The 23849-nt window shown below is 41.9% G+C and overlaps 1 protein-coding gene across 3 annotated transcripts in view; it reads right to left on the reverse strand.

Annotated features, from left to right (window-relative positions):
* Positions 1-17345: 17345 nt before the first annotated feature.
* The window catches only part of OLFML2B (olfactomedin like 2B), a 626988-nt gene continuing 620484 nt past the window's right edge, over positions 17346-23849 (reverse strand). For 2 of the 3 annotated variants that reach the window (XM_077278505.1, XM_077278504.1), the window contains one exon: positions 17346-21917. In XM_077278505.1, the coding sequence (XP_077134620.1) occupies positions 21316-21917 (602 nt within the window). In that variant the 3' untranslated portion in view covers positions 17346-21315. The remainder of the gene's footprint in view (positions 21918-23849) is intronic. The other variant, XM_077278503.1, reaches the window with a different exon arrangement.

Consider the following 23849-nt stretch of genomic DNA (forward strand, 5'->3'; position numbering starts at 1 on the left):
AATAAGTATTTGATCCCTTGCTGATTTTGTAAGTTTGCCCACTGACAAAGACGTGAACAGTCTTTAATTTTAAGGGTAGATAAATTTTAACATTGAGAGTTATAATATCAACATAAAATCCTGAAAAATCACATTGTATAAATTATATAAATGTATTGGCATTTTGCAGTGAGAAATAAATATTTGATCCCCTACCAACCATTAAGAGTTCTGGCTCCTACAGACCAGTTAGATGCTCCTAATCATCTCGGTACCTGCATTAAAGACAGCTGTCTTACACCTTTATGAAACAATCGGGAGGAAGATGTCACTCCTGCGCTGCTGATGACGTAACCGCAATGGTTTCCAATGGATAAAATGTATTCATAAATCAGGTTTACAGGGTTAACGCATTTCGAGGGCGCGCAGGACCTCTTTATCACGACAGAAACCAGGTTTTCTGTCCTGATGAAGATTTTCGCATTGTTTGGTCCTTCTAGTGACTGATGTCCTTGAAGCAGCTGATATCTATTTCATGCCAGTTACATGTTGCTTTGTAGCAATTATATAAGGTGAGTGGATCCCTTTCCTTGCCAACTTTTTGTTACCAGTTAAGACCCTATCGCGCTTTCTTTCCCGGTTTTGTTGTTTGCATAGTCACCTTGATAAAAGACTCCTGTCCACAGACTCAATTAATCAGTCAGACTCTAACCTCTACAACATGGGCAAGGCCAAAGAGCTTTCTAAGGATGTCAGGGATAAGATCCTAGACCTGCACAAAGCTGAAATGGGCTACAAAACCATAAGTAAGACACTGGGTGAGAAGGAGACAACTGTTAGTGCAATAGTAAGAAAATGGAAGAAATGCAAAATGACTGTCAATTGACATCGTTGGGGCACTATGCAAAATCTCACCTCGTGGGATATCCTCTAGAGCAATGGAAAGCAGAAAGGAGGCGGAAAGAGAATGGGAAGGAAAAGGAGATTTGGGGGGACAAAAAAAAAAGCACACAACTTTTTGAAACAAACACTTCAGAGGAGACCACATCTACCACAACATTCTATTTTAAGCATTATTTTTGTGACAACCAGATTGCCAGATCATTCCCCCCACTGAATAATACCTAACATGTCCATTGATGATGAAAAGCTTAGCGGCAATTGCTATATGCAATCATGCTTTCCATTTTCCTAATTTTGTTAACATGTTCCACCCATTCAGCCAAAGTGGGAGGTTTGGGGGATTTCGAGTAACTTGGAATAATTGTCTTAATTTCTGTCAGGGAGTGTAAGGATTAAGACAATTAACCATGTTATGTAAATTAAAGCTTATAACCTGCCGTTAATTTCATCCATTGGTTGTATAAATTATTCTTTTGAAAGCTGAAGCCCTCCAAAATGTGCTTTAGGTTAAGAAAATAAATTGGCATCAATGCAGAAATATTGATCAGTTAATGAACACAGAATGGTCAGATTTTGGCAAGACAAAAGTTTTGGCGCCTAATCATATAATGCACCCAATCCTAGTTTACATCCTCACCTGCTCTCAGTAAATGATTGGTTAATTAGTCTGTGTGTATAAAAAGAAACCCAGCACCCCAGACCTTCACTTGAAGTGCAACTTGAGCTCTGACAGCATGCCAAAAATCCACCCTGTGACCAAAGCCTGGATTATCAAGAGGCTGAAGACCAGATCCACTGCAGAGGTGGCTGGCACCTTTAATGTGTCTCAGCGTCAATTGCAAAGAATTAAAAAAAGATTTGAAGAGACTGGAGATGTGTTTGACAAGCCCAGGTCCGGCAGACCCCGTAAGACAACTGCTCAGGAGGAATGTTTGTTGGTTTGAAAATCAAAAGCAAGCCCCTCTTCCACTGCAGCAGAGCTCCAACAGGCCTGGTCACCTCAAGTACCTGTGTCAACTAGAACAGTTTGTAGGATTCTGCCTCGAAATGGCCTCTATGGTCGAATCAGTGCCCAGAAGCCAGCACTAAACAAAAGGCAAATAAAAAACATGTGGCATTTGCAAAGTCCCACAGCCTGCTAAACAGATGTATTCTGGAAAAGTGGCAGAAGGTGGATTTCTCTGATGAATCTTCAGTAGAATTACACCACAGCCGCCGCAAATACTGCAGGAGACCTATTGTAGCCTGTATGGCTCCAAAATACACCCAGAAAACAGTTAAATTTGATGGTGGAAAGATCATGGTCTGGGGTTACATTCAGTATAGGGGTGTGCAAAATATTTGCAAGGTGGAAGCCAATATCAATAGCCTAAAATATCAAGAAGTATTAGCTGCCTCTTAAATTCCAAATCATAAAAGGGGTAAAATTCTGCAGCAGGATGGTGCTCCTTCTCATTCATCCATCTCTACAACAAAGTTCCTCTAGGCAAAAAAGATCAAGGTGCTCAAGGACTGGCCAGCCCAGTCACGAGACATGAACATCATTGAGCATGTTTGGAGTAGGATTAAAGAGGAAGCTTGGAAGACAAAACCAAAGAATCTAGATGAACTCTGTGAGGCATGTAAGACTGCATTCTTTGCTATTCCTGATGACTTCATTAATACATTGTATGAATCATTGTTGAACCACATGGACAGGCTCGGACTGGCCCACCGGAGAACCGGAGGATTCTCCGGTGGGCCCAGGCATTGACACCTGCTGGCATACTGGCCAGCAGCTGCCTAGGGCCCCCACTGCTCCAGGGGCCCGCAGCCAGTGGCTATGCGGCCCCTGAATCAAGGGGGCCTGCCCTGGGCCAGCGTAGCAGCAGCTGGAGACAGGATCCTGCCCCGCTGCTAAAGCAAAATGAATATTCACGCCTCTCTAATATATATATATATACAGTATATACTGTATATATATATATATATATATATATATATATATACAGTGCCTACAAGTAGTATTCAACCCCCTGCAGATTTAGCAGGTTTACACATTTGGAATTAACTTGGCATTGTGACATTTGGACTGTAGATCAGCCTGGAAGTGTGAAATGCACTGCAGCAAAAAAGAATGTTATTTCTTTGTTTATTTTTTTTTAACATTGTGAAAAGTTTTTTCAGAGGGTCATTTATTATTCAACCCCTCAACCCCCCAGAATTCTGTTTGGTTCCCCTAAAGTATTAAGAAGTAGTTCAGGCACAAAGAACAATGAGCTTCACATGTTTGGATTAATTATCTCTTTTTCCAGCCTTTTCTGACTATTTAAGACCCTCCCCAAACTTGTGAACAGCACTCATACAGGGTCAACATGGGAAAGACAAAGGAGCATTCCAAGGCCATCAGAGACAAGATCGTGGAGGGTCACAAGGCTGGCAAGGGGTACAAAACCCTTTCCAAGGAGTTGGGCCTACCTGTCTCCACTGTTGGGAGCATCATCCGGAAGTGGAAGGCTTATGGAACTACTGTTAGCCTTCCACGGCCTGGACAGCCTTTGAAAGTTTCCTCCCGTGCCGAGGCCAGGCTTGTCCGAAGAGTCAAGGCTAACCCAAGGACAACAAGGAAGGAGCTCCGGGAAGATCTCATGGCAGTGGGGACATTGGTTTCAGTCAATACCATAAGTAACGTACTCCACCGCAATGGTCTCCGTTCCAGACGAGCCCGTAAGGTACCTTTACTTTCAAAGCGTCATGTCAAGGCTCGTCTACAGTTTGCTCATGATCACTTGGAGGACTCTGAGACTGACTGGTTCAAGGTTCTCTGGTCTGATGAGACCAAGATCAAGATCTTTGGTGCCAACCACACACGTGACGTTTGGAGACTGGATGGCACTGCATACGACCCCAAGAATACCATCCCTACAGTCAAGCATGGTGGTGGCAGCATCATGCTGTGGGGCTGTTTCTCAGCCAAGGGGCCTGGCCATCTGGTCCGCATCCATGGGAAGATGGATAGCATGGCCTACCTGGAGATTTTGGCCAAGAACCTCCGCTCCTCTATCAAGGATCTTAAGATGGGTTGTCATTTCATCTTCCAACAAGACAACGACTCAAAGCACACAGCCAAGAAAACCAAGGCCTGGTTCAAGAGGCAAAAAATCAAGGTGTTGCAGTGGCCTAGTCAGTCTCCTGACCTTAACCCAATTGAAAACTTGTGGAAGGAGCTCAAGATTAAAGTCCACATGAGACACCCAAAGAACCTAGAGAACTTGGAGAAGATCTGCATGGAGGAGTGGGCCAAGATAACTCCAGAGACCTGTGCCGGCCTGATCAGGTCTTATAAAAGACGATTATTAGCTGTAATTGCAAACAAAGGTTATTCCACAAAATATTAAACCTAGGGGTTGAAGAATAATTGACCCACACTTTTATGTTTAAAATTTATAAAAATTTAACTGAGCAACAAAACTTTTTGGTTTGTAAGATTTATGCATCTGTTAATAAATCCTGCTCTTGTTTGAAGTTTGAAGGCTCTAACTTATTTGCATCTTATTAAACCTGCTAAATCTGCAGGGGGTTGAATACTACTTTTAGGCACTATATTGTCTTGCAATATATATTGATTTTGAATAAATAAACTTATTGTTTTAAAACATTGTGGTTCAGAAACACTTCCTGATCCTAATATGGCTAACCACAATAGGATCTACAGTACAGACCAAAAGTTTGGACACACCTTCTCATTTAAAGAATTTTCTGTATTTTCATGACTATGAAAATTGTAAATTCACACTGAAGGCATCAAAACTATGAATTAACACATGTCGAATTATATACTTAACAAAGAAGTGTGAAACAACTGAAAATATGTCTGATATTCTAGGTTCTTCAAAGTAGCCACCTTTTGCTTTGATGACTGCTTTGCACACTCTTGGCATTCTCTTGATGAGCTTCAAGAGGTAGTCACCGGAAATGGTTTTCACTTCACAGGTGTGCCTGTCAGGTTTAATAAGTGGGATTTTTTGCCTTATAAATTGGGTTGGGATCATGAGTTGTGTTGTGCAGAAGTCTGGTGGATACACAGCTGATAGTCCTACTGAATAGACTGTTAGAATTTGTATCATGGCAAGAAAAAAGCAGCTAAGTAAAGAAAAATGAGTGGCCATCATTACTTTAAGAAATGAAGGTCAGTCAGTCCGAAAAATTTTGAAAACTTTGAAAGTTTCCCTAAGTGCAGTTGCAAAAACCATCAAGCGCTACAAAGAAACTGGCTCACATGAGGACCACCCCAGGAAAGGAAGACCTCTGCTTCTGAGGATAAGTTTATCTGAGTCACCAGCCTAAGAAATCGCAGGTTAACTCAGATTAGAGACCAGGTCAATGCCACACAGAATTCTAGCAGTAGACACATCTCTACAACAACTGTTAAGAGGAGACTTTGTGTAGCAGGCTTTCATGGTAAAATAGCTGCTAGGAAACCACTGCTAAGGACAGGCAACAAGCAGAAGAGACTTGTTTGGGCTAAAGAACACAAGGAATGGACATTAGACCAGTGGAAATCTGTGCTTTGGTCTGATGAGTCCAAATTTGAGATCTTTGGTTCCAACCACCGTGTCTTTGTGCGATGCAGAAAAGGTAAACGGATGAACTCTACATGCCTGGTTCCCACCGTGAGGCATGGAGGAGGAGGTGTTATGGTGTGGGGGTGCTTTGCTGGTGACACTGTTGGGGATTTATTCAAAATTGAAGGCATACTGAACCAGCATAGCTACCACAGCATCTTGCAGCATCATGCTGTTCCATCCGGTTTGCGTTTAGTTGGACCATCATTTATTTTTCAACAGGACAATGACCTCAAACACACCTCCAGGCTGTGTAAGGGCTATTTGACCAACAAGGACAGTGATAGGGTGCCACGCCAGATGACCTGGCCTCCACAGTCACCAGACCTGAACCCAATCGAGATGGTTTGGGGTGAGCTGAACCGCAGAGTGAAGGCAAAAGGGTCAACAAGTGCTAAGCATCTCTGGGAACACCTTCAAGATTGTTGGAAGACCATTTCCGGTGACTACCTCTTGAAGCTCATCAAGAGAATGCCAAGAGTGTGCAAAGCAGTCATCAAAGCAAAAGGTAGCTACTTTGAAGAACCTAGAATATAGGACATAATGTCAGTTGTTTCACACTTTTTTGTTAAGTATATAATTCCACATATGTTATTTCATAGTTTTGATGCCTTCAGTGTGAATGTACAATTTTCATAGTCATGAAAATACAGAAAAATCTTTAAGTGAGGTGTGTCCAAACTTTTGGTCTGTACTGTATATGTTTTATACTTGTCATGGAGTGTGGCCTATCCTCATATAGAGTTTATGGGCATGGGTAGTGTGCTTACTAGATAAAATCTTATAGTTTTTGTCCTGAGCACAGCAAGTAATAGGTAATTTGTTGGAGAGTATGATTGCTTTTTGCTAATCCTCGTCTGAAATTTGACTACCAAATTCCTTCTCCCAAGCCTCACTAAAGGGTAGAGGGTCATTGCATGTGTCCCTTTGTTTTGCTTTGTATACAAGATTGAAGTTTAGTACAGGGATCTACTTGAGTGATTAAGGTTTAAAATGGAGTAAGTTCAGCCTTCATACTAGTCAGGGATATGTGAGAATTTATAAATGACCTGAGCTGGAAAAATGTCAGCCAGGATAATTGACTATCTGGCCAAAAGCCACCAAGTTCTGTAAAAGAAGGAAAACAGCCTGATCCCACGTGTCTCAATCTAACCCAAGCAGATCTGTACCAGATTACAAATGAGTCCATACAAAAAGCGATAGGGGGGAATCAGGTTTGTCATACAAGAGCATTAATGGACCAAACCTTCACGATATAGATGATGAGATTAAGACTTGCTCCCATGTTTGCAAAAAGTGTTGAGTGAGTATTGGTAACTGTTTAGTTTGTACACATATTTTGTTTATGCAAGGTAAAGATATGAGTGTCCAGGGATAGAGGTCCCCTTCCAGTTTCACCCATTGCTTATGTTCCACAGACTTGAAAAAGTTCATTGCTCTCCTAAGAATCGCAGACTGATGGTATTTTTGTAGATCGGGCAGACTAGTACCCCTTTATTCTTGGGACAACACAGGTTTTCAGACCCTTTGCTCAGCATTGAGTAGAAGCACCCTTTTGAGCTAGTACAGCCATGAGTCTTCTTGGGAATGATGCAACAAGTTTTTCCCACCTGGATTTGGGCATCCTCTGCCATTCTTCCTTGCAGATCCTCTCCAGTTCCGTCAGGTTGGACGGTTGGAACATTGGTGGACAGCAATTTTCAGGTCTCTCCAGCGATGCTCAATTGAGTTTAGGTCAGGGCTCTAACTGGACCAGTCAAGAATGGTCACAGAGTTGTTCTGAAGCCACTCTTTTGTTATTTTAGCTATGTGCTTAGGGTCATTGTCTTGTTGGAAGGTGAATCTTCTGCCAAGTCTGCCATGTGCTTTTGCATGCTGGTGGTGCTCAGGATGGCAGTGTTCTTTCCTCTTCTTAACTTGGTTTGGCAGATGCTGCAAATTACAGTTGTTTTATCTAAAGGACTTTCAGAAAAAAACTGCTTTATAAGGGAACAACGCACTCTTCGCCTGTTATCTAGCCAAGTGGTGAGCTCTGTGGAACAGTTGACCAAGTTCTACCTCTGGTCAAAGCACTACCTTTTCTTGCCTGTTTCTTGCTACTGATCAATTCCTCTCTGCACTGCTGTGTTTGCTAGGCAGATGTGCCACAGCACCAGTTTGGACCAGTGGCCTCATCATCGACCATGTCGACTTCCAACTCTTCACTCTGATCCTCTTTCTGAGTTGTGATTTGAGGCTGACCAGATGGCAACTGTGCATCATGATAATCCTCCACCTCTCCTGGCAGTGGGTGCTCAAATGTTTGGGCATCACTGAACTCCACCTCCTCATGACCCTCTTTAATGGTGCACGTTTAGATGCCTGACGAATTACAAGTTCCTCTGGACTCTTGATGGTGGAAGGGAGGAAGACCAGCTGGAGGATTCAGAGGCCAAGCCTCTTGGCTACTGAGACTGGACCATATAGAAGACTTCGTGGTGCTGCTTGCCAACACACTTGAGCCTTTGTCTGCCATCCAACCTACAATGTCCTCACACTTGTCTGGGTTCGTTAATGGTGTAGCACGCTGACCAAATTTTGACAGGAAGCTAGAATGAGATGCAGTCACTTTTGGATCTGTCACACGGCCTTGGCGAGCACCACCACATCTACGTCCCTTAGCGTATCCCTGTCTCATCTTGGATGCAATGTACTTATGAAACAAAAAAATACTGGCTTAGGTACCAATTCACTGTATCTAGCAATGTGTGACTAGTTTTTTGGAGATCACATCTTGATTATACATGGCAACAGCAGACTGACATAAATTACAGGTAAATAGTCACATTTGCATATCTCTGCAGGCTTTGCGCCAGTCGCACAATTGTTAGATAAAAATATGCTGTTTAAACCAATAGAAAATTATGTTTTTTTTAGATTGCCTTGCTGACACACTCCAATTGTGGAGTAATGAAGATTATTGCCACTGCTAAATTGTCATGTAAGATTATCTCTACCCAGATTGCGCCAGTCGCACACCTGCTAGATAAAGATTAGAGATGAGCGAATATTTCAATTTTCGGTTTACAATCACCGAATTTGCAGTAAATGCTGATTAATTTGACAAATATTTCCGAACATAACCGAACGTGATTCATGTCAATGGGAGGCAAAAACAAACGCATGCATAACACCTTATAACGGCCCCAAATGCTGCCAAAAAACATCAAATGACGGACGGACACAAGGAAAGTGGCCTCAATTCACTCACAATACAAATTGTAGCATGGCACTGCAGCAATCAGCCAGGCAGGAGGTATTGGAGTCTGCGACAGCATTTACCGCTTTCAATTGAATGTCACAGTAAGATGAGGTGGGTGAGGGATCGGTGTAGGCCTACTTTGCTGGGAGCCCTGAAACCACATGCAACACCTCTACCTTCTTTCGGGTGGCACAAATATCAGTTTCGTAGACTACCATTGTCAGAAAAATTTTAGGATAGTAACATGGGTAGTTGAGTCCAAGGAAGTGGAGGCCTGACAGTCTTGGGGGTCTACTACTACAGGCTACACACATGAAGGAGACCTAATCAACATTTAAAAAAATTAGTGGCAGACACTACCAAAGTGGCATCAATTTCACCACAGAAAAATAGTATAAAAGGCACTGACAGGTCTTCCACTACACCCAATCCAGCAGATGGACACCCAACCGGGAGTGTTCACATTTCCAAAAATTATTGGCAGTCACCCCCAAAGTGGAATCGATTTCATCATGAATAATTAAGAAGTTAGTCAGCTTACCAGTCTGCAATGAGACCCCCAAGCCCTCCAACGCCCAGCACGGATCGGGGTGAGCACCCACGCCAAATGAGAACAAGAGGAGAAATGATCCAGCTCGAGGCGGAGGCGGATAAAGCTTTATGAATCTTTATTGGACAACTTAAAAATGTATAATGTTCTTCAAAAAATATGCATAGCAAACACCTGGCACACCAGTGAGGATGATCAACGCGTTTCAACTAAAAAGCCTTACTCATGATCTACCTCATAGTGCATTAGAGACATATATATATAGTATACACGTGACATTAATTGGACAGACAATTAAAAATGCAAAAAATCATATGTAAATGTAGAAAAAAGTAATCACCAGTTCTAAACGATCATGGCCATTAATTAAATTTACATGATATTTTCCCTTAAGAAATATTGCCTAAACAATAATTAATATTGTTTTATTAAGTCTTGGCTAGCATTGAGACCGTGAAGAGTACGAGTGTCAAGCATAAACATCAAATATGTTTCTCGACTGAAAAGTTTCCTCTCGTTAAGTTACCTTTGTGCACATTGTAAAAATGTCTTGACACAGCTGTCAATTGCACCACAGTATAGATAGTATAATAGGGACCGACAGGTCTTCCACTACACCCAATCCAGCAGATGGACACCCAACCAGGAGTGTTCACATTTAAACAAATAAGGCCCTTACACCGCAAAATTGGCATAAATTTCGGGAGAAAAGAAATAGTACAGTATAATAGGGACCAACAGGTCTTCCACTACACCAAATCCAGCAGATGGACACCCAACCAGGAGTGTTCATATTTCCAAAAATAGGCTCAGAGAAAAAAAAAAAGGGCTCACAGACATTGCTTCTTCCACTTACACTGATGCTGCTGCTGATAATGTTTTGGCATTGAATTGATGTGCCGGAGGTTGGAAGTCTAGAGCTGTTTTGCGAACTGTGTGCTTCATTGCTGTCTTGAGGAAAAGCTCTCTTAAGGTTGTGTAAAAGCGTGACTTGATACTCCAGCATTCAAGGGTCCCTTTCCAGGGTGGGAAGCATCTGGCAAAATTTGGTCAAGTTGCAGATAGTGCAGCAAGAAGGCACTCATATGTTGGCTCTATCATGAGGTCCAAGCCCATGCAGTGTTGGTGACTGGCTAATAATGATGCTTGTTTCCTCTGTCTCCTCTCGCCAGCCATGAACAACAGAGGGGGGAGGATTATCTTCATCTGACAGTTGCTCGCCCATCACCTCTTCATTTGTTCCTCAGATTGTTGCACCTTCGATAACAGTTTGCCTGTTATCACCAGCCTCCCTCGATCGCAGTAATCCAATGTCCCTTGACACCCGCCTGTGTGGAACTTAGAGACAATGTTATCTCTTCCACATCATCCTTTGCTTCCTCCTCTTCTTCTGGGACAACCATCTCCCGTAGGCTATTCAAAGTCTGCTTCAGCATGACTGGAATAGTGATGCTGATGACGGCATTATCAGCGCTAACCATCTTAGTAGCCATTTTGAAAACTGTACAGAAGGATGCAAAGGTCCTTAATCTGTGCCCTCTCCATAAACGTGATATGCGCCATGTCCGTACTGCGTTGACCCAGGCTATACGACATGACATAGGGCTCGTTGCTGCTGCCACAGTCACTGCAACATGTGTAGAGTGGAATTCCACCGTGTCAGCACATCGCATATTAACCTGTTAACTGGCATCGATGACCTGAGGGGTGTGAACAGCGGAAATTACCAGACAGCTTACGTGCTTTCTGGAGCAGCTCCCAAGCCAGGATAGTGGCGGAGAAAATGCTGTACCACCAGATTGAGGACATGAGCAATGCCAGGCATGTGTGTGAGCTTGCCTCGCCATAGGGCCACCACCAGGTTCGCAAAATTATTGGACACGGCCTTCCCTGGATGCATTTTCAATGGAGACAGCCATTAATCATAGTCAGCTTGGAGAGCTATCCATAACTCTCCAGCTGTATGACTGCAATCTCCAAGGCATATCAACTTTAACACTGCCTGATTGCGGTAAGCCCTGGCTGCGCTGTACGGAGGTGGTGGGGATTTGCTCTGCACTGTTTGAACACGTGTCTCATTAAGGCAGAGGTTGAGGGCGAGGAGGAGACCCTAGAAGAGCTAAAGGAGGAGGCAGAAGCAGTGTTGGAAGTGTTAAATGTAGAGATTTGTTCTGCAAGCCTTGGGGATTCCAAGACTTGTGGAGCAGCGCCTGCCCCCACAGCCATCAGAGTCATTCAGTGCCTAGTCATGTAGCGCCTTTGGCCATGCTTACTCGTCAGAGTGTCTATGGTGAAATGCACTCTGGTAGGCATAGATTTAGTCAAGGAGCATGTTGTCTGCAACATGCTGGTTTAGTGCAGGAACAGCTTTCTTAGAAAAGTAATGGCAACTGGGCAATTGGTACTGAGGAACTGCAACGGCCATCAGGTTTCAGAAACCGTATGTACTGTATCCACTGAGTGGAAAGGCAGCATTTCCGTGGCCAACAGATTGGAGATATTGGAATTCAACCTCTTAGCTTTGTCATGCTTAGGAGGAAACAATCTTTTTTGTGACCACAACTACGGAATCGTAGGCTGGCTGCAGTGCTGAGTAAGGGCGGAGTACGGTGAACTGGACAAACTGTTGGACCGTGAGAGACGTTCAGGAGCAGATGGTATGGAAGAATTTTTTTGGTGGCCTCTGGATTAGACCACTATAACACACTAGATGCTACAAATTATTTTAAAGTCAGATCCCCTACTGTATGACACTCCAAATGGGGAGTATTGAAGATTATTGCGGCTGCTAAATTGTCACGTAAGATTGAGTAACGAATAGTGCTGAATGTATTGGCTCATCACAAATCACTATACATCAGGAAAGCACAGTGCAGGCTCAGGGATGTCAGGGATCCCAGCTACTCACTGGACCAGGGGCGGAAATATCACTGATGCAGATACATCGGAGGCCCTGAGGTGGAAGGGGCTTGATGACATCAGTTGCAATTTCAGGTTGATGTGCGTCCTCGGACACATTCAGCTGAAATTTATTGTGGTGCAGGGACCTGCCGCCTCCCAGCGCTGCAATATATGGCGGGGGCCAGAGGATGGCAGCTAACATTGGCATGTGCGTGACCGGGGATACATCCTCTGTTATGTATAGGGCTGTCCCATTATTACGTAGGATTATGTCATATATACACTGAGTATGGAAAGAATTCAGGCCCCTTTAAATGTTTCACTCTTTGTTTCATTGCAACCATTTGGTAAATTCAAAAAAGTTCATTTTTTTCACATTAATGTATACTCTGGACCCCATCTTGACTGAAAAAAACAGAAAGGTAGACATTTTTGCAAATTAAATAAAAAAGAAAAACTGAAATATCACATGTTCATAAGTATTCAGACCCTTTGCTCAGACACTCATATTTAAGTCACATACTGTCCATTTCCTTGTGAACCTCCTTGAGAAGTTTCTACTCCTTCATTGGCGTCCAGCTGTGTTTAATTAACTAATAGGACTTGATTTGGAAGGCACACACCTGTCTATATAAGACCTCACAGCTCACAGTGCATGTCTGACCAAATGAGAATCATGAGGTCAAAGGAACTGGCCAAGGAGCTCAGAGACAGAATTGTGGCAAGGCACAGATCTGGCCAAGGTTACAACAGAATTTCTGCAGCAATCAAGGTTCAACTATTAGCTAGACTCTAAATATAACAAGAACCAAAAAATCCTTCAAAGCAACAAGCGGGTTCCTGAGTATACTGATACTAAAACATAACCTTTATTGATTATAATCCTAAAAAAAATGCAGACATATAGTGCTGACTAGTGTTGAGCATTCCGATACTGCAAATATCGGGTATCGGCCGATATTCGCTGTATCGGAATTCCGATACCGAGTTCCGATATTTTTGTGATATCGGAAATCGGAATCGGAAGTTCCTATAAGTTCCCAGTCATCTTCGGCGTGTGCGGTGCGTATGGTTCCCAGGGTCTGGAGGAGAGGAGACTCTCCTTCAGGCCCTGGGATCCATATTCATGTAAAAAATAAAATATAAAAATAAAAAATATGGATATACTCACCCCTCCGACGGCCCCTGGCTCTCAGCAGTGCAACCGGCAGCCTCCATTCCTAAGAATGCAGTGAGTGTAGGACCTGCGATCACGTCGCGGTCTTGTGATTGGTCGCGTGACCGGCGCGTGACCGCAACATCATTGCAGGTCCTACACTCACTGCATTCTTAGGAACGGAGGCAGACGCTTGCACCGCTGAGGTCCAGGGTCCGTCGGAGGGGTGAGTATATCCATATTTTTTTTTTATTCTTTATTTTTTACATGAATATGGATCCCAGGGCCTGAAGGAGAGTTTCCTCTCCTTCAGACCCTGGGAACCATCCAGGATCTCTTCCGATATTTGTGTCCCATTGACTTGTATTGGTATCGGGTATCGGTATCGGCGATATCCAATATTTTTGGGATATCGGCCGATCCAATCCAATACCGATACTTTTGAATATCGGAAGGTATCGCTAAACACTAGTGCTGACAAAAGTGCTAGGTGCATACATACAAACAAAAGACACATTAAAAAGTGTCACCGCCAGAGAATGTTCTCCAGTTATCTACCGATAACCGGTTTCCCTTATATACCAAATTAACACTCCTGGATATATTACCACAAAAACAAAAGGACCGACAATCCTGATGTTTCAAATAGAGGGGTAAATCCGCTGTACTTTGATTTATATACCTTTTATGGTCAGGGAGATTTAACACATGGACGATTGTACCATCACAAAGATGACCTTATTTAAACATATAGAGTGGAACATACCTCCCAGGCGACCACTACTAAATAATCGTGATACTCCTCCCATTGACCTTCATAGCGGTGGCAATAATTATCAAAAACAGCATGCTCATATATAGAAAGATATTTCTCCTTTAAATGCAACGACCACACAGCTAACAGTAAAACAAAGTACACCTTCTGTCATCCAGTTTTTCAGAGTACGTGTTTAAACATACGCTGTCGCCTGCACTTCCAATAAATATTTTATACTCATCTGCCTTCTAACGGTCATCATCCTGACACGGTGCAGCTTGAGTTATGGACCATTTTTTAGCGGTTCTCAGCCTGTGTCCGCATTATTCTTTTCAGGTCCACCTTGATGAATAGTGCCTCCCATTGCGTTTCATACAACTTAGAATCATCAGGGGATTGTGTCACCTTCATACATATCAAATGAGTATTTCGCTAGCGCGGCATCTGTTCTGCCTTCTTTTTAAACACTGCTCACCGGCGTTGCTAGCCACGTGCTTCCGGACGCCGGGAGTTGAGTTTCCGGTCTATTCCAGTGTGTGCACCATTGATTACTGTGCGCACATTACTTCCGGACACAGAGATGTCGGCCAGCCATGCCGTAACATCATGTGCGGTGGGCGGACACTTTCAGTTTTGTACCGCCTTTTCAACAGTGATGTGCACCAAGCGCATTACGCTCACTAGGAAACAGAGCAAAGACAGATGTCGTTCCAACATGTCTTATACCTCTGTATCTTTATTTAGTTTTACCACAAGGAGTAATCGTTTATCTCCCGAGCCCCACAAGTTGCATGTACAGATAAAATTGACCACATTTCTAAAGTTATACCCTCATGGATCGAGGAAAAATTAGAGCTTCAAGATTAGGTTTTAGACTTCACTCAATAGACTATATACATACTTAAATAGAATTTAAGAAAAAAGGACCAAAAAATATAATTACGCGACACAGCGGACCCTCAGTGGCAGGAAGGATAGAAAAGGGTGCAGCTATCAAAAATCCCTAAAGGGCCCTCTCTAAACTCGCTGCTACCTACCACGGAGGTTGGCACCCTATTCCTCCATCTTTAAAGATGGTCAACTTTATGGGCATAGACAGGGTGTACCAATCCCAGAGAGGAGGTGATTGGGATAGGAGCATCTTGCAAAGAGAGAGCAAGTGGATTTTCTGCCTCCAAACAACAACATCACGTGGTCTGAATGACCAACTCAGCTTTTCTTCCTTCCTATAGAGATAGGGAGTAATAGGGCATTCCTATAATAGGGATAGCCGCCGTCGAGTGGGGGCGCCACTGTGCAGGAATAGGGTGCCAACCTCCGTACTGCGCAGCCATTGTTCAACGCAATTAGTAGTGTTTAAATTAATATGCCTTGGTGATAGCAGTCACACACCTCAACAGTTGTGGACAGCTATCCAGTCTAAGTTTGAGCTATAGCTGTCTCTACTTAACCTGGAGTCAGGGAAGGTGTAAACTTGCATGACTCACATCCTCAACCTGATGGTACAGCAATTTCTCTGCCACTATCCTGACCTGGATGCGCTGCTACAGAAAACACTGTTGCTGTGTGCTCACTTCCACCGTTCGCACCCTGTAGATCATCGACTTGCATCACTACAAAGATCTTTTGGCCTTCCGTTTAACTATTTGATATGCAACTCTGGCAGCAGTGATGAGCCCTTGTGCAGCATGTACTTTTGCATTGCCTGGGCCAGCACAGTACGGACATGTTGCAAATCACGCTTTTTGAGTTGGCACGGATGAAGGACCTCTGTAGCCTTTTGCAGTTTCAAAATAGCTAATAAGATGGTTAGCGCTGACAATGGCATTATCAGTATCACTATTCTGGTCATCTACATGCTGGAGCACACTTTGACTAGTCTGCAGGAGGAGGTGGTAGTCCCAGAGGAAGAGGTGGAAGTAAAGAAGGATGCGGAAGGGATAACAATATCTCTGAGTTCTGGACTGTCCTCGCACAGGTGGAATCCATGGGAAGGTGTATTGCAGCGATCAAGGGGGCTTATGGCACCACACAGACTGTTAGCAAAGGTGCAGGAGCTGAGGAACAAATGGAGAAGGATGGAGGAGGATGAGGAAGAAGAGGTAATGGGCACGCAACAATCAGGGGATGAAAAGGATAATGACCTCATCTATGTTGTCCGTGGTTGGTGGGAAGGGACTGGGGAAGTAAGCTTGAATGTTACCCCATCACCAACACACCATATATTTGGACCTCATAGAAGTGTCATACACATTAATGCCTTCTTGCTGCAGTATCTTTAACATAATACCCGTATTGGTTGCCACTCTGTTAGAACCACCTCACAAGAGTCAATTTTGCCAGATGCTCCCCCTGGAAAGAGACGCATGCATGTTGGAGTATCGAAACATGCTTGCAGACAATCTTAAGAGTAGATTTCACCAAGACAGCAAAAAGGCACACAGTGTACACGGCAGTTATAGACTTCCAACCTCAGGAATGTCGAGTTGTCAATGCAAAAATATTGGCAGCAGCAGCAGCACTGTAAGTGGGAGAAGCAATTTCTGTGAGTAGTTTTATACACTTTTTTAGATGAGCCCGTGCACCAGCAGAACAGATTACAAGTTTAACTTGTTGTGAATGACTGGAGAGGATGGTGCAGGAGTATCTGGAGTTCAATATCAATGCCATCAGGGGGAATTTGATTGTGGATTGTGGAGCCTACTGAAGCAGACTAAGGGACCTTTTTAAATGCATAGGACGTCTGTGCAGGTGTTTTTGTTAATGATTCTAATTTACTGAGAGAATGACTTTGAGGTTTTCATTGGCTGTAAGCCATAATCATCAACATAAACAGAAATAAACACTTGAAATAGATCACTCTGTTTGTAATGACTCTATATAATATATGAGTTTCACTTGTTGTATTGAAGAACTGAAATAAATTAACTTTTTGATGATATTATAATTTTGTGAGAAGCACTTGTATATGTATTGTATGTTTATTGTAGAGAAAATCGAAGCCAGTGTTCATTTTCTACAATTTCCTCTTCATCTGATTTTGAATTTCCTTGGCACAAATCTGAATCTTCTTTTCAAACCTGCAGTAATGTAGTATTCATATTTGATAATCCTGGGAATGGAGTCCAAAATATGCCCGTTTACCCATGCAATAATCATTGAAGCAAAATCAGTATCAATTTTCACTTGCACATAGAATGTAATGAAGTTCAAACGTTGCTGCAGAAAACATTAGTGATCACCGAACATTGCTGTCATACAAAAAATGGTGCCATGTGCTTATGAAAAGATGAATAAATTATCACAATTATGCGACCAAGACTCCTCATGTTTAATACAGTTTAAGCAGGTAAAATCATAATAAGAATTGAAGCGATTTAGCAAACTGGTCCACAGTCTGCAATGCAATATAAACAAATTCTGCAATTTATACAAAACCATCAATAAAAAGTAGCAATTCAGTATAATCTGGTATTTCTCTGAAGTTTTTCCCTGTAAATAGCTCAATTTCTAATGTACAACATGTTAGAAAGCTTTTTTTGCGTTTGGAAATATTTCTTGCTTTTCTGTTTAGCCTTTTCAAAACATGTTTGACTGTTTGATTTAGCCCCATATTCTCCACATACATAGTATACTGTTAAAGTGAAGTTATAGCTTTTTGTATGAGCACATTTTGGGTTGTAATCTTTTCAAGTTTTCAGTTCATTAGAGAAAACAAAAATCCTACAGTAAATTTAAAGTCCAAGCAAAATAGATGTTCTAGTAGTTAACACTAGCACCATTATCACACACCATTTACATCTTCTATTTCACAAACCTTAAAATACCATAGATTCATCATTTGAAGTTAAGATACTTCGTAGCAATGTTCTGCTTTGGAGGCTTTCTGGTCTAAAGTTAATCTGTCACCATGTTATTTAAGGAAAGGAAACAACTACAGCACTCTATATGGAAATGTTTGTGTTTTTAATATGCACATGGGTGGTAATATAAACACATGAGCCATTATTCTAGGGGGTTTCGGCAGTTTTCTTGTGCAGAACACTTTAATAAGTCACTATAGTTGTTTAATGGTGTAATTTTTGCTAGAAATGTACCTCAGTCCCTGACTGGAATACATCTCTGGCAGAGGAGCAGGGCTATCGTATGATACAGCAAATTCATGAAGTACAGTGCGCCTCTTAATGAGCTAGGCATACCTTACTTCTGCATTTTCATTCATTAAGACTGGCATGTACAAAGGCGACATTAAATGAAATCTGTCAGTAGGATCAACCCTCCTATCAACCCTCCATCTATATGGGCATGTATGACCTAGGTTGTCTGTGTGGGCATTCATGTCATAGGAAGCTGAATAAAATGATATCTTGATATCTGCAATCCGATGTCTTATTCCAGAAAAATCCATGTTTTTGTAATATGTAAATGAGCTATTCAGGACTATGGGCAGGTCATAGATCTCCTTAGAATCTTCCTCTAGAGCTTGTTTTATATTATAGGGGGTATAATGGTTACCAGTGTGATGGCCGCTCTCTGCTCTCCCGATCTCACTGCAGAGCTGTGTGTGATTATACCTCACACATCTGCAGGTTGCTCGCAGCCTCCAGCTCACAGGCAGACAGGGCAGCAATATTGTTGCAATACAGCGGAGCTGTAGAGCTGCAGCTGCTAACGTGTTTGTTATGAGACAAAGTTCAGTTCTACTGCTCTGTGTTAGTTGCATGTCTCACAATGGTAATGCCGTCTTTTACTAAAAATATTTCCGGCACATAGTTTTTAACAGCACATTTACATATAAGAAAAGCACGGATTTCTCTGGAATAAGATATCAGATCATAAATGTCAAGGTGCCATTATATTCAGTTTTCTATGACCTACAGCCCCATGTAGATGAGTTAGGCCAATAGTTTTATGAAACAGATGCTGTAGTTTTCTTTGCTTTTGTAGCAAAATCCAGCAGTCTAGTAATGTATTGCAATTACTGGTTAATACAGTATAATACAGATTGTCAGGTATAAATTGTAGCTTCAGTGCCAGGGCAATCAGAGCCCTCAACTACCATGCGCCATTAATAAGGCTAGTGTCTTCCTATACGGCATAGAGGACACTGAGCCTGTTTGGCATCAGACCCTGAGTGTTAGGGCCCCTTCACACTGTGCAATCAAAGTCTGAACGAGCGTTCGATTTGTGACGTTTATCCGTCCTCGTTCCGAGGTTGCAAAGTGTGACATGGCGTTACGATCTGCGACGCAGCCCAGCATCGTACGATGTGAAAGAAAGAGCAGAACTTTCTTTCGTCGTAAATGTCTCGCTGTGGCGGTCGAAATCGTAGTATGTGACGGCGGTCATACGAGCTCGTAATGCGACTACGTGGGTTGGGCTTCCGCATACCTGTCTCCTGATTGGGCGTGACGTTTTAGCACGCCCATGCTGGTAATACGTCACGCTCGGAGTCGTAGGACTATGGCGGTGTGAAGGGTAGCGTACGATTGCGACGCGTGACGTTCACATCGCAACTACGTCAGAAAAAGCGTTAACATCGTAGAGTGTGACCGCTGGCTACGAGCTCGTACTGCGATGTCGAATATGACGCAAATGCGTCGTAATCGTAGCAGAATCGACCAGTGTGAAGGGGCCCTTAGTCCCGCACTCACTATAGCTAGGCATCTGGTGTAAATGGCAGAAATGTACACAAATATTTCTCCATATTTCCAAATCTCTGTTCGGGTATTCTGAGAGCATGAATGTCCCTGCTGAGGACCTTCATTATGAACCAAATGGCTATTAATGTGGCCTCAATAAACCTCCTAACAGTGATAACAGCAATTGGCTATATTAGAAAAGCTGGGCCCACACTGATCAACTGATTGCCATGTTGTTCTATTAAAAAGGGAACTGTCTTCATGAGAAACACCTTTAAAAGTATTTTCATAATAGAAATATTCACTATAGGGCATACAAAATATATTACTAGGTTTTATATTTTTTTCCGTCATAACAAATCTTGCTAAAATGTATATTGCACCATTTTTAACTTTGTTGTTTAAATAGATTCCTTAGTATTCTTTACATGTGGTTGACTATCTCGTCCCCTAGTGCTGGAGCTAAGATGTGTGCACAAACTAGAAGTGTCTAAACATTTTCATGTATCTGACATGGACAATATCATTCTGCTTGCATATTGTACATTGGTCCAGGATTGAACCTAATGTGCCACAAATTTGTTATATGCTGTTATCAAAATGTATCTTTTAACATAAGTAATCTCGCCAGAGGCAGGTCGTCCCATTTTAAATTCAATGTTAACTGTCCAGATAGGCATCTGTGTGCCCAAATTGTTGCAATATCTGATTCAATAAATATGGAGTATTCCATCACAACTCCATTCTGTTGTCTCTGTGCTAGTGTTCATTCTTTAATAATCAAGTGTTTCATTTTTATTAAAGAAGCACTTCTCCCATCAAAGTCTTTATCTTAATATATTGCAATCATCATATTATATAGCGCTGTGTCTATGATATCATGTGATTCACAGCAGATTAGCTGAATTTAGAAAGCAGAAGCCTCTTTTATGTGCATGAATCATCCCCCTCATCAACTCCTGACCCAGCTGCTCTACTCCCACCTTACAGACTTTGCAGTGATGTAGAATTGTAGTTCTAATGCTTACTCCTGCAGGGAAAAGAGACCTCCTCTTTCTATACAAAGCTTAGAAGGATTCAGCTAGTCAGTTTTTAATCGCATGATGTCATAGACCTAATGTAAAAGAGAAGAATTAGCTGGGTAGAAGAGAAAAATGAGCATTGTAAGTACACAGTGTTGTATAATTTGATGAGTGTTATATATTAAAACGATAAACATTTTGATGGGAGAGCTTCTTTAAATGTTTGCAAGGTTTTGATGCAAGAGACTCTGAGTTTAAACATTATATTTGAATATTTATGTAAACAATATTATGAAAGTATGTTTTTTATATAAACTTTTTACTGCTTGTAATTGATTTACAAATCTGTGTACTATTTATATTAAGCAACCTTATGTGTTAGAATACATATTATAAAATGGTGAATCCCGTAGTGTTATTGAGCACAGAAGCATGGAGTATATACATTTCGGTAAAAAGAACAAACAGACAAACACATTGAGTGTGTAAATAATCAGGTGTCAAACTGGTGTTGTTGATAAAATGTCTGATGTTACATTGAGAGAAATTGGAAAATAGCCTTAATATGCAAATATCACCTGATAGGTGACTTGATGTCCATTGTCCCAAGCATATAACAGGCGATCTTTTGGATTATAATCAATTTGTGTTGTATAAGAATATTCATTTTCAAAAAGTAATCTTGGAACTATCTGAGTGTTTGTATGAGTGTCAAAGGCATAAGATATATTGGCGTTTTTCTTATTATAGTTATCCACAGCATACAGGACACCACAGATAACAAAACAGTTGCCGAAGAAATCCTTTCTTAGTCCAGTCTGGAAAGTTGTCTCCTTTTGAGTTGTAAGGTCCTGAGCATTTAATTTGCTGAGGACTATTACTTCCTGCAGAAATCTTTCTTCATCAATAGCGGGATAGATGATCCATAATCCATTCTCATCCACAGCAAAGTCTATGTCTGAGTGACCTTTCCACCTCCACGGGGTGGCCTCTTCAAAAACCACATCATGCAGCATGGACCAAGCTGCCACATATCTGTGTTTTAAATCATATTTTATGATATTGCGAGTAAATGCCCTGTTATAGTAGAAAGACCCATTATATACAACATGTCCTGTACCAATCCAGCTGTAAGGAAGCTTGTAAGAATTGCTCCAACGACCTGAAAAAAGCAAACCAAAAAAGGTGTTTAATTAAAAACGCAAAGCTGCATTTTCACTATTTTAGTTCCTTATTAAATGGATTTTACATTTCAGAAAACCAGAATGTTATACAACCATCAATGATTGACTGCTTAACCCCTTACTGACATCGGACGGGATAGTACGTCCGATGTCAGCTCCCCTGCTGTGATGCAGGGCTCCGCGGTGAGCCCGCATCAAAGCCGGGACATGTCAGCTGTTTTGAACAGCTGACATGTGCCCGCAATAGCGGCGGGTGAAATAGCGATTCACCCGCCGCTATTAACTAGTTAAATGCCACTGTCAAACACAGACAGTGGCATTTAACTACCGCATCCGGCCGGGCGGCCGGAAATGACGGCATCGCCGACCCCCGTCACATTATCGGAGGTCGGCGATGCTTCTCCATTGTAACCATAGAGGTCCTTGAGACCTCTATGGTTACTGATCGCTGGGAGCTGTGAGCGCCACCCTGTGGTCGGCGCTCACAGCACACCTGATTTTCTGCTACATAGCAGCGAACAGCAGATCGCTGCTATGTAGCAGAGGCAATCGTGCTGTGCCTCCTTCTAGCCTCCCATGGAGGCTATTGAAGCATAGCAAAAGTAAAAAAAAAAAATATATAAAAGTTTAAATCACCCCCCTTTCGCCCCAATCAAAATAAATCAATCAAAAAAAAATCAAATCTACACATATTTGGTATCGCCACGTTCAGAATCGCCCGATCTATCAATAAAAAAAAGCATTAACCTGATCGCTAAACGGCGTAACGAGAAAAAAAATCGAAACGCCAGAATTACGTTTTTTTGGTCGCCACGACATTGCATTAAAATGCAATAACGGGCGATCAAAAGAACGTATCTGCACCGAATTGGAATCATTAAAAACGCCAGCTCGGCACGCAAAAAATAAGCCCTCAACCGACCCCAGATCATGAAAAATGGAGACGCTACGAGTATCGGAAAATGGCGCGATTTATTTATTTTTTTTAGCAAAGTTTGGAATTTTTTTTCACCTCTTAAGTAAAAAACAACCTAGTCATGTTAGGTGTCTATGAACTCGTAATGACCTGGAGAATCATAATGGCAGGTCAGTTTTAGCATTTAGTGAACCTAGCAAAAAAGCCAAGCAAATAACAAGTGTGGGATTGCACTTTTTTTGCAATTTCACCGCACTTGGAATTTTTTTCCCATTTTCTAGTACACGACATTGTAAAACCAATGATGTCGTTCAAAAGTACAACTCGTCCCGCAAAAAATAAGCCCTCACATGGCCAAATTGACAGAAAAATAAAAAAGTTATGGCTCTGGGAAGGGGGGAGTGAAAAACGAACACGGAAAAACGAAAAATCCCAAGGTCATGAAGGGGTTATAGGGATGGCTCCACTGCAGCATCTTCACTATTGTATATCAATCCTACCACTTATACACCATCTACTTGGTATCAATTATGCTGAGTATTATCACACTGTCTAATTTAAGCTAATACTTAATCCCTTACTGCTGAAGCCAGTTTTCACCTTCCTGACCAGGCCAATTATTTTTAATCTGACATGTCACTTTATGTGGTAATAACTCTGGAATGCTTCCTCATACAGGTCCTTCTCAAAAAATTAGCATATAGTGTTAAATTTCATTATTTACCATAATGTAATGATTACAATTAAACTTTCATATACTATAGATTCATTATCCACCAACTGAAATTTGTCAGGTCTTTTGTTGTTTTAATACTGATGATTTTGGCATACAACTCCTGATAACCCAAAAAACCTGTCTCAATAAATTAGCATATCAAGAAAAGGTTCTCTAAATGACCTATTACCCTAATCTTCTGAATCAACTAATTAACTCTAAACACATGCAAAAGATACCTGAGGCTTTTAAAAACTCCCTGCCTGGTTCATTACTCAA

This window comes from Ranitomeya variabilis, chromosome 8, assembly GCF_051348905.1.
Source record: "Ranitomeya variabilis isolate aRanVar5 chromosome 8, aRanVar5.hap1, whole genome shotgun sequence".
Classification (NCBI taxonomy): domain Eukaryota; kingdom Metazoa; phylum Chordata; class Amphibia; order Anura; family Dendrobatidae; genus Ranitomeya; species Ranitomeya variabilis.